General features: G+C 29.4%; 1 protein-coding gene across 1 annotated transcript in view; it reads right to left on the bottom strand.

Moving 5' to 3' along the window:
- The window catches only part of LOC111627894 (sorting nexin-13-like), a 101,514-nt gene extending 83,802 nt beyond the window's left edge, over positions 1-17,712 (bottom strand). Inside the window, exons 1-3 of the mRNA XM_023371575.1 lie at positions 17,477-17,712; positions 5,265-5,377; positions 777-879 (exon numbers count right to left, since the gene is read on the bottom strand). Coding sequence (XP_023227343.1) covers positions 777-879; positions 5,265-5,377 — 216 coding nt within the window. The 5' untranslated portion in view covers positions 17,477-17,712. The remainder of the gene's footprint in view (positions 1-776; positions 880-5,264; positions 5,378-17,476) is intronic.
- Between the last annotated feature and the right edge of the window lie 2,597 nt (positions 17,713-20,309).

Here is a 20,309-nt window from a genome sequence, read left to right as displayed (position 1 = left end):
CTTGCAATGCTAGAAAGATCTCTTGCACTTGGATAAATATTAAAATTCACAAGATTAAAACTTCCTAAGATATAAAAAGGATGTCAATCTAATCATAAGATTCTATCCTAATTTAAAAAATAACAGATACTCTTCACTGGCACTTTTAGGAACTGAAAAATGTTTATATTTGTTGTAAGATTTAATGCATTTACTCAAAATTAGTAAAATTTACTAGATTTTTTAAAAAACATATTTCATTTTGTTGTTAGATATTAATATTAGGCTTTTGTCAATCACTGTAGCAGTAGTTTGTATCAGTGTGGTGTTAAAATCTAAATCACATATCTTATATCTGGAAACAATTTATGAGCTTGTTAATGTCAATTATGACATTATTTAATCAAACTACTTCCTAAGCCAATATCATATAAGCAAAATGATATTGAGAGGTTTGATTTCATTCTTAATGTTTTGTGTAATGTTTGATTTAATATTAGTTTAAGTTTCCTTTTTTGACAGATCCTGCTAATATAAATTAATAAAAGGTATAAAACACCTTTCATCACATTAACTTCTGCCTAAGACAGAATATTCTGTTAAAAAATTTAATATTTAATAGTAATACTAAATAACTAATTTTTCAGCTTTCATAAGTTTCTGCTTCCTGCAAGTTGAATATATATATACATATGTATACTTAAAATATCTTTAATGTAACTTAATCTTGTATGNAGAATAATGATTAAATATAATTATTTAAATTTTTATGATAAACTATTAATGAAGTATTTTACTTGTTTAATTCCTTTAGCTGGCAATTCAAGTCTTGAATTAAGTAATACTTTCTGACATACTTGTGCTGTTTTCTTATGTGATAAAAATAAAACCATAAAAAATCTGAAAAAGAAAAATATATAATATTTCCATAGGGTTAAAAACAGGTATTAAGAAATAAGTTATTAACTTCAAATAAAAATCATAAATCTTTTTGCATTACATTTTCTAAATGATATAGAGAATACTTTCAGTTTCTAATTACAAAAGATGTATTCTACCATTTTTAAGCACACTGATAATAGAAGAAAAAATTAATAAAAAAAATATTTTGTGAAATAAAAATAATCATTTAGATTTATATTTTTTATTTGAATCAGATTAACAAATTTATTAAAACAAACTTAATAGCATCTCAAGATTATATTAATAAATTTAAATTATTTAACTATAAAGTTCAGAAAAACAATTTTAATTTCAAACCTGTAACTCTTGCATGCTGAAAATACATTACTGTTTATACTATTTAGTCATAAAGTTTAAAATTTCCAAGACAGTTATTTACATATGCTTTAGAATATAACAAATCAAATAAAATCCACAACTTGTAATATAGAGATCAGAAATTCTTTATCCACAAATCAGCAATACCTTACTTTTAATTAATTAAAACTAAGGTATTGCTGATAATGTCCAATTCATTTGTCAGTATAAAAATAATTACTTTAACTATTCATTATTATTTTCATCATCATCAATAGATGACAACATACTAATTAAGTGCTAAATTCAATTAATTATTAACTTATTCAACCAATGTTGTGAGAACACATTATTTAAATATAATTTTTCCAATGTACTGTTTATATTTTTTTTCTATTTTTCTAACATCTTAAAATATTTTGAAATATATGTTTTAGTGAATGAGATTGAGTGCTAAAACAATTTGGAGTACAGCTAAATTGTTTTAGCACTCAACCTAACACATTGCCACAAAATATGCTTGCACGATCTTCATAATGTTAAAGTTAGATGGAAACCTGAAATCACAACATTTATCAAATTTCTTCACAAATGTCCTAAAGCCATTCCTTTCGTCTCTGATTCAATGTCAACAAAAATTTGGTGTCCCAGTTGAGAAGTAATACTCCATATTATATTCTCTTGACTTAAATTGTTTCTTACTTACATCGTTACTTCTGTTTTACAATGTACCATGCTATCAAACAGCAGTGATACGGCAACAGTGCTTAGGTAAATGTGATCTTATTTGAAATTTCATAATGTGACAGAATTGTTATTATTGTGTTAAATGTAATTTAACATTAAATTAAATATGCAAGGTTAAAAACAGATGTAATTTCTCTGTTTTCATTGTTTTTGTTATTTTTTCATTAGACATATAAAGGAAGCACAATCTCTAAACAATTTAGGATTAGCTTCAAACAATTAAAATGTGATTTTATATCCAAACATATTAATTTTTCCAGAGATGTTTTAGGCTTTCATCTTGTTAGGTGTATTAAATACTTGGCTTGGATGTCACACCAACAGATAACTCAATCAAAAACTTCAGACTAGGAGGCATTAAAGAGAATTAAGAGAAATATCTTGCAAGCACTTTCAACATAAATATGTACGTCATCTTCAGGCAATTCAAAATTGAATAAGTGTTACGTTTATGTTGAAAGCGCTTGCAAGATTAAAATATTTCTCTTAATTCTCTTTAATGCCTCCTAGGCTTTCATCTCTGTGACTTCAATTTAGACTTTAATTAGGCTTTCATCATTTGTTAATTAATTATTAATTGGAAATAAATTATTGAATGCTTTAATAAACTTATTTCTCTTAGTAATGAAAAAGAATAATGTACTTTTGTAAAGTACTATATTATTTTTCCGCCCTCTGTAATGATTATCAACATGACTGTGCTGGAAATAGCCATTATCTAACGGGTACTTTATGCGAATTCGCGTTAATGTGCCAGGCCTGGACTTTAAGCGTGCACCGAATTAAATAATGACAAAGTTAGTCAATTACAATCCAATATTTAATAAATATTCTAGTAATAACTATATACAAAATTTAGTAAAAAATCAAATAACAATTTATTCAATGAAAATCAATAAGAATCAACCNGCGTGCACCGAATTAAATAATGACAAAGTTAGTCAATTACAATCCAATATTTAATAAATATTCTAGTAATAACTATATACAAAATTTAGTAAAAAATCAAATAACAATTTATTCAATGAAAATCAATAAGAATCAACCCGACAAAACTCAAATCAATTTATTTTCTAACTTAACTCTATTTCCCTTCGAATTCGACAAAATTCAAAGACTTAATTTATGTACAATAATTCTTATAAATTAAAGATCCTAATCGTCACCTCAATATACTAGGAACCTTTATTCTCAACTCTCAAGACTTTCTCTAATCTTCGATCCACAAATTGAATAACTTCAAAATCGCCTTGGAACTACTTTATCCTATCGGACACCTCTCTCTCATTTACTGCTACGAAGCTCACCACGCTCATTGCTAACAGAAGCTCACCTCTGTCATCTTCACTTGAGGTTCGGACTTTATACTGTGAGGTGATGTCACAATCCTAAGTGAGATCACTCCCTTCATTTACATACTTATTTGCTAACAAACTTTTTTCTGTTTGTCTGGCAGCCTATTTTCCGACAATACTCGCTAACCTTTTACATTATTCTTTTTGACAATTTTCAGGATGTTTTATTCTTTTAAGGTTTAGCAAGTTTCCTAAGTTGTGCTTGTGGGGTCTCCCTCCCTTTTCTCAGTGCAGACTTACTTTTCTCTGCTCAGGAGTGCAAGTGTGCGCGATTTTTAACTATAGCGCTTTTCTCTCATCGGTGAGTTGGTTTCTCTTCTATTTTTAAGTTTCTAAGGTGAATAGTGAGGAAACCTTCATCCTAACAAAACATAAGCCCCAAACAAAAATAGAATAACAGCAAAAATAAAAGTAACTAAAAATAATGCTCGGACTTGGTTCCTTACACTTTTGTTAACTTCTGGAATGTAACCCTATATTTTGCATTAGTCCTTTGTTTCATATAACACAGATTCACACAACACAACACTTTTTTGGAATGTAACCTGTATTGCAAACCATCTTTGATTGTTATGGGGAAAATCAATCAGCTAACATGCTGAAGATATCATTAATGAAAAAGGATCTACTACCATTTTGTATAGAATTCAAGTCTGACAAGTACAACTAGAAGATTCATTAATATTTCGGATCAGCCAGGTAAATGTAAAACATGTCACAGCCACTGATGCAATAATTAAGGAACTGGCAAGAATTTATGGCAATTCAATGGGTATCACTGACTTAGATACAATGGATGGTTGTCCCATTTTAAACAGCAATGTGGTTGTCCCATTTTAAACAGCAATTTTAAACAGCAAAGTTTCATCATGTTATGTGGAAAAGATGATGAAACATAACATGATGAAACTGCTAAACTAAATAAAGTTGTCGCAGCTCACAAATGAGTGAGCAACATTATTACTCTCAGTTATGAGCCTAAAGATATCTAAAATATGGATTAATGTGGACTTTTGCTGAATGTAACCAGACAAAATGATTTCTTCAGGATCTGTGAAATTATGCAAAAAAGCTAAGGACTTATTCATCCTTAGCTTTCTTATACCCTTTGCTCCCTTGTCTTCTGTACAAATTCTGTGTAAACAATCAAACATTAACTGTTATAGACAAAACTGTATGGTCCAGCTGATGATCCAGCATGATATCAATAGTTTGTGCTAAGCTGAATGAAGGTCTGAGAAACCTTCATTCAGCTTAGCACAAACTATCACGCAGATAAAATAGATGGATCTATTCTATGGCCTTCCTGATCACCAGACTTTATGTTTCTGGCTTTTTTGTGGTGTTATATTAAAGCTTCCATGAACACTAATATCCATAGCAACAATTTGGATAGCATGTTCAATAATGCATAGTATGAGATTTAATATTGATTGGCTATGCTGGAAACTACAAATGGTGCTTGCGTAGAGGTATTGAAGCCTGAATAAGAACTGTCTGTTTTATTGCTGGAAACTTTATCTTATGTTATCAACTTTTCTGTTATATTGTTTTAAATTGTTTGAAGGACTTTTCGATCATCCTGTATTTTACATAGAAAATCATTTTGTTCAAAGATTGTTTCCATTTAGACATGTTTCCATTTTGTAAATCATCTGTTTTAGGCAACTTTTATTGCATTTACTATTGATTAAAATATATCATGATATAAAAAATTCTTAGCCTAATTATATATTAGAAATAACACAATATGATTCATTTTATATTTAGATTAAAATTCTTTAATAATGTATATACAAATGCAAATTGCAAACAAATTAAAAATTCTATTGAGTCAGAGTGAATGTTTAAAATTGTTATATTAAAAAGATATAATTTTTGTCTCTGAATTTTTTATAATCAATTTAAAAAAATAACTCTTACCCAATTAAACTCACAAAAGTACATATCAGGAAGAGAATACATCGCTGAAAACTAAATGTGGACACAGATAAAATGACCACCAAACCTATCCATCCAACAATTTGTATAGACATCTAAAGTAAAAAATAATATATATAATTAAATTCTATCATCATACAATATAATATAAAAAAATAATACAGTATTCTCATTATCAATTATAGATATACGAGTATAGATAACATATCTATTATTGTCTATAATTAATATTTAAAATTCTTTAATTATACACTTTTAAAAAATTTACAAATAAAACATTTGCTACAGTGCCAAAAATGCCCTAGTGGTACAATGACATAGCTTTGGCACTAATTATTTTTTTTTCTTGTGAAAATGTTTTTCAAACATCCTGATATGCCATCATATCAGATTTGTTTGCATTTGTACTGCTAAACATTGAGATATTAACCTGAGAAGAAAGCCATCAGTAGTATAATATCATATTCCATGGTTGAAGAGTGGGGAGCAAATGTCATCCATTTCTGACATCAATAATTCTAAGGTACTCATAAACTAATCATAAAAACAATTGTATACATTAAATTTTATGTTGGTTCGAGAAGAAGATAAATGTTTTCAACCTATTAATACACCGGCATCAAGTCAATGCTAGAACTTTACATTATATTTTCAAATGTATATGGGTTCCATAATGAATGTTGATACAAAATTCAAACATTGGAACACTGTTAAAAATTCAAATGAGTGTTCCACATAAAATTAACAGATTATATTACAATCTCCAAACGTACGCCGTAAATCCATCGGGCTAGTTTTATGGCTAATTACTATATTAATTACATAACAAATTTGGTACTAGAGGTAAGCGTTAGGCGCCATCTCTTATTAATATTAATAATAAATAAATTAATTAATTTAAATAATTTAGAACCGCTGGGAGAAAAAATCGGCCCGGAGCGGGACTCGNCGGAGGTCCGGGTAGCGTAACTGGCAACGCATCTGCACGGTAAGCAGGAGTTGTGGGTTCGAGTCCCGCTCCGGGCCGATTTTTTCTCCCAGCGGTTCTAAATTATTTAAATTAATTAATTTATTTATAATTATTAATATTAATAAGAGATGGCGCCTAACGCTTACCTCTAGTACCAAATTCGTTATGTAATTAATATAGTAATTAGCCATAAAACTAGCCCGATGGATTTACGGCGTACGTTTGGAGATTAGCTATTACATCGGGTTTAGCGATGATTGTAGTTATATTACAATGTGCATTTTTATAAAAAATATCTAAAAGTAACTTGTTGTTTAGTATTATAAAAGATATAGAGAGTTGAAATGAAAGTTAATTTGGATATTTACATAATTGCTTGTTTGTGCTGCCTCTATCATGCTTATTAAGTTTTAACTTGTTTACGTGGGAATTATGTATTTGTATATTTAATATGTAAGTCTAGTTACAATTATATTTTAAATTTTATTATCTTTTTAGAAAAAACACATTAAAATGGAAGATAATACAGTGCATTTTCAACATCTCATGCTCTATTATTTCTGAAAAGGAAAAAATGAAACAAACTCAAAAGAAAATATGTGCTGTATATGTAGGGTTGCCATATGTCCCATACATACGGAACTGTCACTGTATTTCACTACTCAGTCCCATATTACTATTTGTCCAATTTTCTCCCTAAACTCTGCTAGTGCATGGCAATGCCCCGGAAATAGAACATACTATTGCATATTTACAAGTAAGAAACATTGATATTGGCAACACTGAGATACTATTCAACCAGTTTGTATATCTAAATCTATTTAGAGAAAAATAATATCAACCAACACTACCTTTAAATGGATTTGGCCCCATGTAAACATGTGACTAAATGTTAGTTTGCATATTGGGGGTGCATACAGTGATGCCAAATTTAGCTCCTTTTTACTCTTTTGGTGCCAAAAAATATTTTATACTGTTTTAATCTTCAACAGAAAAAAACAACTGAATGGGGTGCAATTTGAAAAAAATTGTAGACCTATAAATTCCATCTGTTTATCTGTCTGTCCTTTCTTAATCTCAAAGACTGTTAGCTAGATGAAAGCCAAAACCAGATATGGAAAGCTTAGAAGCAGGAGGCCCTGATTAACTACATACAAACTTCTGGTCTGGAGAGGAAGTCATGTGAATTCAATTCAAAAATTTTTCCCTGAATACATAGATGATAGGCATGATTGTTATTATCAGCAAAAGTATGATGTACAAAGACAAAACAGTACAGAATTGAGATGGAAAACATATGCTTTAAATTAAATAAATTAAAAATATGACTAAAAATTGCAGTCTGGCATTGTGACAATGTAATAATAAATAATTGCTTGTAAGGAATAGTAAGTTTAATTGCAAATATATTTATATTTAAGTAAAGTTATAAATATCTTGTGTGAACTAAAACATATTATAAATTTTTTATACTACAATACTTTATAAAACATTTGTCAAGATAAGCTGTTAGGTAGCAGAATGGATTAATTTTCCTATTAATCAATTCTAGTTGTTTTGGTATTAATACACTAAAATATAAAACACATTCAAACACATTCTTCAAATAAGGCTTTTCTAAAATAGGACCTACAAGTGGACAACTAAATAACATCCATTTAAAACATGTTATACTGATAGTTGTGTTGTTGTGCCTGATCAATGAGTTTGCCATGTGAAGATTTCCAGGATTTCTTCATGTGTCTAACATGCAAATAGAGACCAGTTCTCATAGAAAGTCCTCCTGAAAGATCCTCCTCAGCACATATCCCAAGTGTTGTTTGTTGCATTGATGAAATGGAAAATATTTTCCCAAAATACTGAATTTTCAGCTGCATTTTTAAAAAGTTGCAGACCTATATATTCCCACTATCATCCATGTCTGTTTGTCCTTGCTTAATCTTGAGAATGGTGTTAGATAGATGAAAGTCAAGATTAGATATGAAAAGTTAGGGCAGGAGATCCCAATTAACTATATATGAACTTTTGCTTTGCATCAAAAGACATGTGATTTCAATTCAAAAATTTTCCCTAGAACGGAGTTACGTAGATGACCAGCATGACTCTTATCAAGAAAAGTCAAAAATTTTCCCTAGAACAGAGTTAAATAGATGATCAGTATGACTCTGTTATCAAAAAAAGTATGATGTACAGGGGCATGACACTAATTTGAGGTGGAGAGCATATATTTTAAATTAAATAAATTTAAAATATATTTTAAAAATTACATTTATTTACAGCCTAATTTAAAAATTACAGCCCAGCATTGTGATGATGTCACAATAAATACTTTCTTTTAGCTTTGTTTTATATAAGCATTCTTATATATCACTTCATACTTCTAGAGCAGCAATTCCCAATTTGGGGTACTGTACTCCTGGGGGTATGTGATAGGTTGTTTAGGGGTACAGAAAAAAGTTAGTTATTATGACAGAAAAAATAATATATTATGTATCACAAATTAATAGTATTAAAAAATTATTAGGTAAAAAATGTTCCTTGCAGCAATCACAAACTTTATTATACATTTCAAAATGCAGAAATAGAAATAAAAACTTATACTGCCGATTTTACAATGCAACATATCAATAAATGTTGAGCAGTACACAGCAGATTGCAAATATGCTTTAAGTGCATTTTTACTTCATATGCAGTTTGAATTTTGAAACATCATTCAAAGTTAGTCATTCAAAGTACAGGGTACCACTGTATTATATTATGTATTATTAAATAACGAGGATGGTGGTTCAATAAATTAAGAACTATGGTATATAAACATTTATCAATTTACAATATAAAAAAAACTATTTGCAGCAATAACATTCCACATGTCTATGAACTATTATTATTGCCTACAATTAATTACATAGCATATAACATCATACAAAATAATAATGAATGAGCAATATTAAGTTAAAAATAAAACACATAGATATTATTATATTTTATTTTATTATTTTTAATTATAAAATCTAAACTTTTGCTATAGGCTACTATAAAATTTAAAAAATAGCTCAGAGACACAACACAGCATAGGATTTCACGCTACTGATTTTCTAAAAAAAATGTATATAATATATAAACAAATTTTTTTATTATATAAAAATATAATCATTACTATAGATCAATCATTTTGCAATATTAAAGATGTTTTCTCTCTAAAATCAAATGATTTTAGAGAGAAAACATTTTAGCAAAAGTTTAGATTTTATAATTAAAAATACTGTAAACAAAAATTTTACGAATTTGATGATTTGCACTTGGCGAATTACGATACTGTTTATGTACGTGTTGGAATGCATAACTTTTTTTGTTTCTACAACGTCTCACCCAGCACAGTGGCCATAAACTCTTAAATATATTTTGCGTCGTAATAAAAATATAACTTGACATACGTATTTATAAATAGTTTATTTTCAAATTACATCATTTCTATGACCAAGGGCGGCGTAAGGCATGGGCAACTTGGGCCACCGTCTATGCCTCGCAGTCCGAAGAGCCTCGCGCTTCGAAGGTTTATGCATTACTTAAAAGCCGTGAACGCGACAAAAAAATTTTACTTGTCATAAAACGATAAATAGTTTGTCAAATTTTTATTCATAAAAATGCAGTTTCAACTGCTTTTTATTTTATAAAATCCGTCTTCTTGCGCCACCAGAGGGCCTTTTAAACAATAGGTAGTCTGTTAGCGTTGGTCAGTAGTAGTCCAAATTCAATACGAACGTTTGTTTCTTGAAAATTTGATCACGATTTAAATACAGTATTTACTTTTAATATTACCGATATGTCATCGAAAAGAAAACGTGTTGTATTATCATTAAAAGACAAATTAAAGTATTTGTTTCGATTATCCGGATTTTTCCTTATCCGGACTACCTTCATCCCCAATTAGTCCGGATAATCGAGGTTCTACTGTACTTATTAATGATTCAGTAACAAACACTATTATTGATAATTGAAATAAATAATAAAGCAATAATAAGAAATAGGTTTTTAAAAATTATTAAGAAATACATTTTGTTTTGAATTTTTATAATTTAAACCAAAATATCTAAAAATGTTTATTTTAATGTATAAATTTATTGCTGTATTAAAAGATTGGTATTCAGACAGAATAGTCAATCCAGAACTAATAGCCATTTAATTAACAATCTGCTAAACTTTCAAAACTTTTTAAAAAATTTATCCATTTTAGTATAAAAGAATTTTAAGCCAGTGTTATTTTTAGGTAATTTAAAAGTCTTACTAAATAAATCTAAACTTTAAAAAAAAAAATACTAAGAAACTCAAATTTTGATTCTGAAAATTTTTTTATTCTCTGAAATGTTATTTCTATGAAATAAAAATAAAATTTATACAAAATATGAGAAATTAATGAAGATAACACAATATGCATATTCCTATTCTATAGTTATAAAACAAAAGAAATCTGAACACCTTCAGATCAAACTCAAAACCTGAAGGAGTCAGAAATGATCTAAAAAAATATTTCTTATATATATCAGCTAAATGACATGTCCTGAAAACAATTCAAGCCATAGTTAATGACATAAGTTTGGTTTATTGAGGTATCTCAATAAACCAAACTTATGTCATCAATATAAAAGTTTAATTCTAGTAGTTTAATGTTCATACAGTTTACATAAATAAATATGTCATAGTGATATGCTGAAATTTGTTTTTTAAAGAAGTGCCTAGTCATTTCCTAAAGTGCTAGCACATCCTATAATGAACATTTATTTCAGAATCTGTCTACTTCTTCTGGTCACTTCTTGAAATGCTAAACTGTTTCTGCAGATGTTGAAACAGGTGTATATTTCAGCATCTGTCTAATGAAACTAGGTATTTCATGTAATGTCTAATGACCTGTTAACAAATGGCATAAAACAAAACAGCTGAATGTTTCTGCACTTTGTATGTTGTAACTTTTTTGAATGTGAATTATTTAAAAATACACTTTTTTAATAAAAATATTAATTATAGCAAAATAATTTTAGTAATTAATTATGTTTTGTAAATCTAACAACAACAAAAAGTACACACAGTATTTCAAATTTTAAACTGAATAATATTTAATGGATAAAATATGAATGAAATAAAATATAAGGGAAACTTGAAATTACAACATTACAATGGCTTAACAATGACTTTAACAGAGATCTCTCAATGGTATGCATAAAGCATGAAATTTACCAGATACATATTATCACACTGAAATATCTAGGCTATACACATGTTCTTCAGGATAGTGGATAACTCTGCACTTACAGTTAACCACCGTATAACACAGCACTTCTATAGCACAGATTCACTCTAACACAGTTCGAGAATTGGGACCATCCCCATATAACACGGTACTGTTATAGCACAGATTCACTCTGACATGGTTTGAGAATTGGGTAAAACCCTCGTACAACATGAAATGTAATAAATTTTTACATACTTAAGTATTAATAGTTCATAAAAATTATTATTTTCATGAACCATTAGTACATAAGTATGTAAATTTTCTTTTCTTGCCATCTGTCGATACACATGGTCCTTCTCGAAACTTGTTTCAATGTTGCCAGATCTCGACATTCTTTTGATGTTGCCAGATGTTTTTCCCTTATTCCATACTTGCTTTATTCTTCATAAGTGCTTAGCACCATATGAATTTTATAAAGATCTTTTAACTAGAAGCAAGCAATCTAAAATTATATACTTTTTGCAAAAGATAGAGCATGGATCTGAAGATAATGCAGAAAAATGCCCAGAGGATAAGGATAGCTTGCCAAAAAGAAAACACTCTCGGTTAATAGCGCTTTTAGTGATGACAAAGAAAACATTGTTTAATTTATATTAATATGTATCACTTAAGAAAATTTTAATAAAGATATTTATCTTAATTATAAAAATATAATAGCATGTTTTTTAATTTTTGGAACCTATCCCACATTTTCGTACTAGTTCTTTGTTTCATATAACACAGATTCGCATAACACGGGAAATTTTTGGAACGTAACTCCTGTGTTATACAGGGGTTACCTGTATATCTTTATAGGAGGCTGGTCCATTGTACATTGTTCATTCAGTTTGGTATAGTTCAAAAGACCACCAAATCCTTCCAAAACCAAAATAGTGGGAGGGACATATGTCTATATTGACAACATAATACAAGGTCTGTCCAGAAAGTTTGTATACTTTGAAAATAGAAGTTGTTTGCATCTACCTAGAAGCTAGTCAGTTTTACTGCTTTCAAATTTGTTCTCTCCCAAGTCTATGTACCAAATTCAGCATTTCTGCTATGAAATAGTTTACTGTATAGTGGCTATAATAACTGGAGAAAGCTGTCAACTGTAATTTAAGATCATGAGCATTCTACTTGTCACTTTAATTCGTTTATTGCTTGGAAAGAATTACTAAAATGACTAAATTTATGTTCGACTATTGATAAAACTAATCAAGTTAATATAAATAAGGAAATGGAACAACTTATATTTCAAAGAACTGTAGATGTGATTCTATTTTTAGCATGTAATAATCTTCCACTTTCAGGAACCCATGAAATAATAGGAATGCTTAATAATGAAAATTTTTTAAGTTTAATCAAATTATTAAGTAAATACGACTCTGCACTAATGGATCATATAAACAGAATAAAAAATTCGAAAAATAGAAATGTGATCTATGTGCTAAATGATGCACAAGAACAAATTATTTGAGTTAGGAGATGAAGTCCTTAACAAAATTAAAGATGATATAAAAACAGCCACATACTATAGTATCCACATGGATTGTACTCCTGATATTTCCCATAAGGAACAAACTTCAATCATTATTAGGTATGTAAATTTTGAAGAGAAAAGATTAACTATAAATGAGTCATTTATAGGGTTTATTGAAGTAACTGATGTAAATGGAAAAAGACTAGCAAAAACTCTATTGAAAACATTAAGTGAGCTTGATTTAGATATTATGAATTGTAGAGGGCAGGGATATGACAACAGTAGCAACATGAAAAGGAAATATAAAGGTGTACAATCTAGAATAATTGCTCTAAACCAGGGGTGTCCAACTGTTTTGTTTCTCTGGTTCACATTGGAAGAAGTCATGGAGTTTTGGGCCACAAGTATATTTTGACCCAATCCTTAAATATACAAGTATATTTAACATGTTTAGATTATAGTAATAAGTATTAAAAGTTTACCACAAAAAGAATACTGTATTTTTAAAAATTACTTTTATAGACACTTTCAATTTTTACTTATAAATAGATAAATTCATTTATTATAATGGAGACAAACAAAAATTTATTTGAAAAACACAAATATTTGTTTTATTTGGGTCTCCAATTATTAAAAAATGACAAAACACCATTTTAAAGTGCATTTTTATTCAACTAATATATTTATAAATAATATGTAGCCCAAAAAGTAGCCAATGTGCCAACTGATATTTTTTACATCAAACTAATAAAAGGGTAGCCAAATTTGGCGCAAAGTAGCCGAATCTTGCAACGCTGGAAGAAATACTAAATAAAGCTGGAGTTGAGACTCAAAGGATTATAGATCCAAATGCGGGAAAAGGAGAAAGAGGACAAAAGATAAAGAAGTGAGGAAGGTTGGAAAATTAAGGGTCCATATTGCATAACAGGAGGTCTATTTAACCTTTCTCATTACTTTTTATCTTTAGATCTTTTTCTCCTTTTCCCTGAATTTGAGTCTATACTCCTTTGAGAGCCAACTCCAGCTTTATTTAGGTATATATACCTTCCTCATTCATACATTTCTAAGTATTTGAAAATATATCTTTTCCACTCAAAAATAAAATATGTATAAAGGTTTACAACTTTGTGAAACTTCTTTTTTGAGTTTATGCCGTTGAAATAAATAAATAAATAAATAATTTTAAAAATTGTCGTTTATTGGGCCGCATTCGAACTTCCCTTGGGCTGCATGCAGCCCACAGGCCACAGGTTGGACACCCCTGCTCTAAACCCTAATGCAATATATGTGCCTTGCCTATCACACTCTTTTAATTTATTAATTTGTGATGCTGCTTCCAGCAGTATATATTGTAAAAAATTTTTTGGGATATTGCAACATTTATATTGTTTATTTTCTGCATCTACAAAAAGATGGGAAATTCTACAAAAGCATTTAAACATTACTCTTAAACCATTATGCGACACTCATTGGAAAGCCAAAATAGATTTGGTTAAAGCAGCGTATACACAGTTTGAACATAAAGTAGAAAAGAAAAAATAGAAAAGCTAAATTTCAAGAAATCACAAGATCTGTTTTCTTGGTTACAAATTAATTCTAGCAATGAAATTGTTTTGACTTCAGAAGTTACAATTCAAACTTCAACTGGAGAAGAAAGTTCCGTACAAACTACAAAGTCTTGCAATGAAAATATTAAAACGTTGGGATCTAGCATATAGTAATGATAATACTATATGCAAAATTAAAGATGATATAAAAGCAGCCACATACTATTGAATATTTCAGAACATTTTCCTGAAAAACAAATACAAAAAATAAAAAGATTATATTCCGAAATAGCATCTTGTCCTAACGCAGAAATAATTTGTTCTTGTGATCTATGTGCTAAATGATGCACATTTCTATTTTCCAAATTTTCATTAGGCATTTTGATTTAGCATAAACAAATTTGGACTTCTTCAGAGATTTCACTTTGATCTTAATGGTAATGATGATAATATTAATAATTAGAAAACTTATTTTTGATTTGATGGTTTATATTTTCCTGTTATTTTTCATTAAATTTTTAAAAATTGTACTTCTGATCAGATCTTCAAATAATAAAGTGATAAAATATATTTCAATAATATGGTTGGAAGATGACTGTTTAAAGGAAGAAAACATTCGTTTTTGTTTTATTTCTTTTATTTTTGCTGGTTTCTTTTATTTTACTTTATTGGTACCTACATCTAGTTGAGGTTATTTATATTAATTTATACCAGTAATTTTATAGAGATTGTATTGAACAATATTGACAGAGGTAAAATGTTTGGTACATTGTTTGATTTGTAGAATGCAAATTACTAAAAATATGGAATTTAGATTTTCCAGATTCTGATTGTAACAGAAGAGAATCAATAGATCTATATGGGTAAATTAAGTATTAATTACAGCTTCTTCGAATACATATTAGTTGTTTGTTTATATTACAAATTTATATCAAGACATATAAGAAATACTAGCATTCTTTATTCCTTCTTTAAACTAATTTGTATATTTTATTTGTAAAGATGTTTTTAAGCTTTGTGGTAAACAACACATTGGCTGCATTCAGCAGACTTAACAGTTGTAACTGAGCAAATTGGTAGCTGTTACATAGCAACCTGGATCTGCTGAACGACAGTGACATTGCATTGGGACAAACAGCCTCATTGGTCAGTTTCAGGTAGTGTGGGGACCAGGGGCCGTCAAAAGTTAGTTTATGTTAGATTAGGGTAGGGTCCTGCCACCAGGTGTGTTTTGTCGGACACACCACCGATTCAGTCAAAACCCGATAGTTAAGGTGCGAGGGTAAGAGTCACTCTGAAGTCCGGGAATGAGCCTCTCAGGAGGATGAATGCAAAGTCAAATACAAATAACAAGAGTTTATTATTATCAAAAATTAAGTTCTGGATAACATTCTTAAAATCCGACTCAAGAAATCTGCCTATTTCTATCTATAAAACGAGGGGGCCGCCTAACAGGGTGGTATCCGAACTACAACACACCAGGAAAAAGAGAGCCGTCTTCTCTTGTAAGTCCAGTCAGTCTCCTGATCTAGTTCTTTCTTCCCCTTTGCTTGGTCCTTCACTGATGTCTGCCGGTAAATGGCATTCGCTTCTAGACGAAATTTCCTTGTGATTATGGCGGGATGGGTCCACTTATGTCTACTGCTGATGTCTGCCGTTGATGCCTTCTTTGTATGGGATGGTTCTTTGAGAGTCTGGAGAGGCTGGTGCTTTCTACCTTGTCTGCCGAGGAGCTCTGTCTGTGTCTGGATTTGTGCCTCTTTTATACGCTTTTCAGGGCAGGAGAGTTATGATATGGCTTACTATCGTATTGGTTTGACTTTTGAGCTGAGTCATTACAGAAGCAAAACTGTTTTCATTGACAAATCCCATCATTATTCATTGATTGTTTTCGTTACTGTTGTGCCTTGAAACGATGTTCAATCTCCGCTATGATCAAGGGGGGCATGAAGTGGTGTTTTTCCACTTTATTTAAGTTTTATTCTCTTACAAATTTATTTATTTATTTAATTGTCCTCTCATCCTTTTCCTCACATGTTGTGAGATTTATTGCCATTAATTAATATTCTAAATTGTTTCTCTAAATCATTAGGGAAGTCCCTAGAATCGGAAAAATAAACAAATTTCTCTTACACTTTGATCCATGTATAAACAATCTCGGTATCTTCAAGATGTGGGTTCAAAAGAAAAAGGATATAAAATAATTACAATGTTTAAATACAATAAAATCTCTAACTAATTAATTAAAGTGACAACAAAGTGGCTAAACTAAGATTATTACAGATAACGTAAATACGTAAATAACAAATTCACAAATACATACACACACACACATATATATATAGTAACAACAAATTTCGGTGGGGGGAATGGTGGTCTTCACATTAGCAATAGGTAGCATAAATGAAAGACGCTACCAAACATGACATCAAAACACCAAATATGTTCTGAAGAGCACTACTGTAGAGGGTTTTGACAGAAAAATACACAACAGCTCCAGAACTGTTGAGTCTGCTGAACGCAGCCATTCATATAGTTCATTACATATAAATTTGAACACTCTACCACTTAACATTTGTTTTCCAGGAAAATTGAGAGCATGTATAAAGGAATATAAATTTATATAAATTGAGTCATACATTAATAATTTATCAAATACTGTATATAATGTAAAATTTATTAAAATATTGTAAAAAAGTTTCAAAATAACCCGGTTCTTTTATAATTGAGCACATCACTTTTAGTTCTGTGATTATATGTAATGAATAAATACCTAAATGCATTTCATACCCATTTCAATACTACAAATATCATAGAGTTAAAATAATTGCTGAATTGCAAAGTAATGGAGTTTGTTGAAATAAATCTTTTAAAAATAAATACTGTATCCTTTTGCTTTAAAATATAAATTTTTGTAATAATCATACTCACTTAGAAGCTGATTAATCAGTTCTGTGCATTGCTACTTCTAATAGCATTTCAAATATTTGTGGCGAATAATTTAGTAAACAACTTTTCTCCAAAATAAACCACATTGACTTCGCTTTTGCTCCTCCTCTTCATTATTACGCCCTCTCTCGGAAATTTATCTACTGTTTAGCGGTTAAATTAATTTGGATTATTTTTCAAATAAAGAACAATTAGTACAATTACATGTTGGAAAATTTTATTTCGTAAATTTTAAATTTTAAAAATCAACCCAGAATAAACTAAACTAGGTTAAAAAAAAAATAATAATACAGGGCCGACTTAAAGCGCCTAAATATACAGTGAAACGCATCCGTCACGTTTGATCCAAAATTAAGTTAATTAAGAACGATTAGGGATTTAGTTAATGTTTTTATTTATTTTTCAAAGATAATTTTTTAAGATAAATGTGCCCGCACTTAGACTAACAAACTGGGCTTTAAGAACGTAAATTAACGTCACTTCTACTTGAAAAATAGAATACAGTAATTATTAATTTAAAAAGTCTTGTTCAAGATATAACTAATGTATGACATCAATGTAGGGATTAGTAGCTTATTTGTTATATATAATAATAATAATATTTTTATATTTATATAGGTTTATATTGTTTCATTTATATAGCAACATATATATGAAACAATATATAAGTATAAACCTATAAATATAAAAGTATTATTGTTATTATATATATATTGTTTTTGTTTTAGCAAACAGCAAACATATTAGACTTTATTGTGACTTCATTAAAATTACAATTTTGAAAATATTAAGGTATATTTTTTCCGATTCAATATGACTTTTTAAATCGTTTTTATAATAAAAATATTTATATAAAATGAAATTAAGTAGCACTTGAATATTGCTGCATCTTTAAATGTTTAAAATTCACGTCTTTAAAGATAAAAGTATATTTAAAAAATGTAACTAGATCAACAATAGTAGGGGGACTCTTAATTAATCGTGGGATAGTCTTACCGAGAGGGTTTGGTGGACGGATGTCATCTAAAAAATTTTGAATATTTTAAGTGAAATTTGATCTTTATGAGCAAAAGTGGATCTAGGTTTTTTTGGGGCCTAGGACTTATTGAAGTCTAATGGGGCCCCATTTTTTGTTAACACAAATAATATTATAATTTATCGTTTTATTATATTATTAATATTAACTATTTTTTACTATATGATAAGTGCTCATTGTTAATGAAAAAGTATTAAAAATTTATGATAATAATTTCAATTTTTGTGCTTTAATCCCTATTAGTCCCTTTGTAAATTTTTGCTATGACCAAACCTGACAAAAAAAGGGCTTTTGTAATTCTTCAGTATTATTATATGTCTACAAATTATTGTAATGAAGTATTTGTTTCACGAAAAAAAAAACACACACACACCTTTCCAAAACGAAACACGTCATTACATTTTTTAACACATCTTATTCTCGTATCGTAATTTACTGTTTTTCTGTTTATAGACATGCCGAAGATGTTCTTCGATCACACACATACACACACGCGCACAGACACAACATCACTATACACGAAGATATACACCGTTAAACCTTTACTCGAATTTTCGCACTCACGCACTTTTGCCCCTGTACATCATATTTTTCCGTTAGCATCTATTAACTGCTTTAGAGCAGGGGGATTTGAATTGAATTAACTTGACTTCCGATTTGCATCGAAAGTTCATATATACAGTAGAGCGTCGTTTATCCGAAAGCTGGTTATCCGAAACGTCCGTTATCCGAAAGCATTCCAGTCGGCAAATTTAAATTTTCGCTAGTGCTGTGGCGCTGCAATCTTCGGCTATTTCTCGGGCTACTCAAATATTTTACGTTTTTGATACTAAATTAACATCTGAAGTATAATTTTTTATTGTTTTTATATTTTTCAATAAATTTATTTTGTTTGTACAAAATAAAAAAATAATTTTTAACGATACAATAGTATTCGTTAGGCTTAACATCGACGAAAATTCAACGCGAAGCGACACGCAACGGAGAGAAATTTCAACATGGGATAAATTAATATATTTTTTCGTACATGATTCGTTATCCGAAAAATAAGTTATCCGAACCACCCCAGTACCCAATTGATTCGGATAAACGACGCTCTACTGTAGTTAATTGAGTCCTCCTGTCCCTAAAGTTTCCATATCTGGGCTCGCATTTCATCTAACTACGTCTCGAGATTAAGACAGTGCGAATTAATAGGTCTACAATTTTTTCAAAATTATCACAGATAGGAAAGTTCAGAATGCCAATCGGAAAAATCCAGCTCTGACTCTGAAATGAGAAAATTTGAAAATAAATGTAGCATTCCTTCGAAAACAAAATTTTCACGTTGTAAGCAATGAAGACATAAAGAAAAATTCTTAGTCTCCGAAAAAGAATATATCATGGCGTGAGATACGAGCGAAAGTTTCAAAGTTAGACCAAGTCGAACAAAAGTGTCGAATTAATTAACCCATCAAATTAAGAATTTATAGGAGAGATTCTTTAAAAAACCAGAAATTGAATAATGACTTCTTACCGGCTCTGTGTTGGTTTTCGTTCTGCTCTATTATTAAGGTTTTTCGGTATTTTTAAAATTAACTTTATTTAGTTTGATGTTACATTAATACGCGAAACCCGCAACCCCGACGGCGACCGAGGAATCTTTCCGAAAAGCGAAATAATATTGGGCGAAATCCTAAGAATTTGATTTATTTCATGCCATGGTCGAAAATGGACGAAAAAGATATTTATTCGAACGAATTTCGGAGATGATCAAGCCTTGATTCGTAGAATTTAAAA

The sequence above is a fragment of the Centruroides sculpturatus genome, unplaced genomic scaffold (assembly GCF_000671375.1).
Source record: "Centruroides sculpturatus isolate CEXI.00-Female unplaced genomic scaffold, Cexi_2.0 scaffold449, whole genome shotgun sequence".
Classification (NCBI taxonomy): Eukaryota; Metazoa; Arthropoda; class Arachnida; order Scorpiones; family Buthidae; genus Centruroides; species Centruroides sculpturatus.
This window is presented reverse-complemented; position numbering and strand designations above follow the sequence as displayed.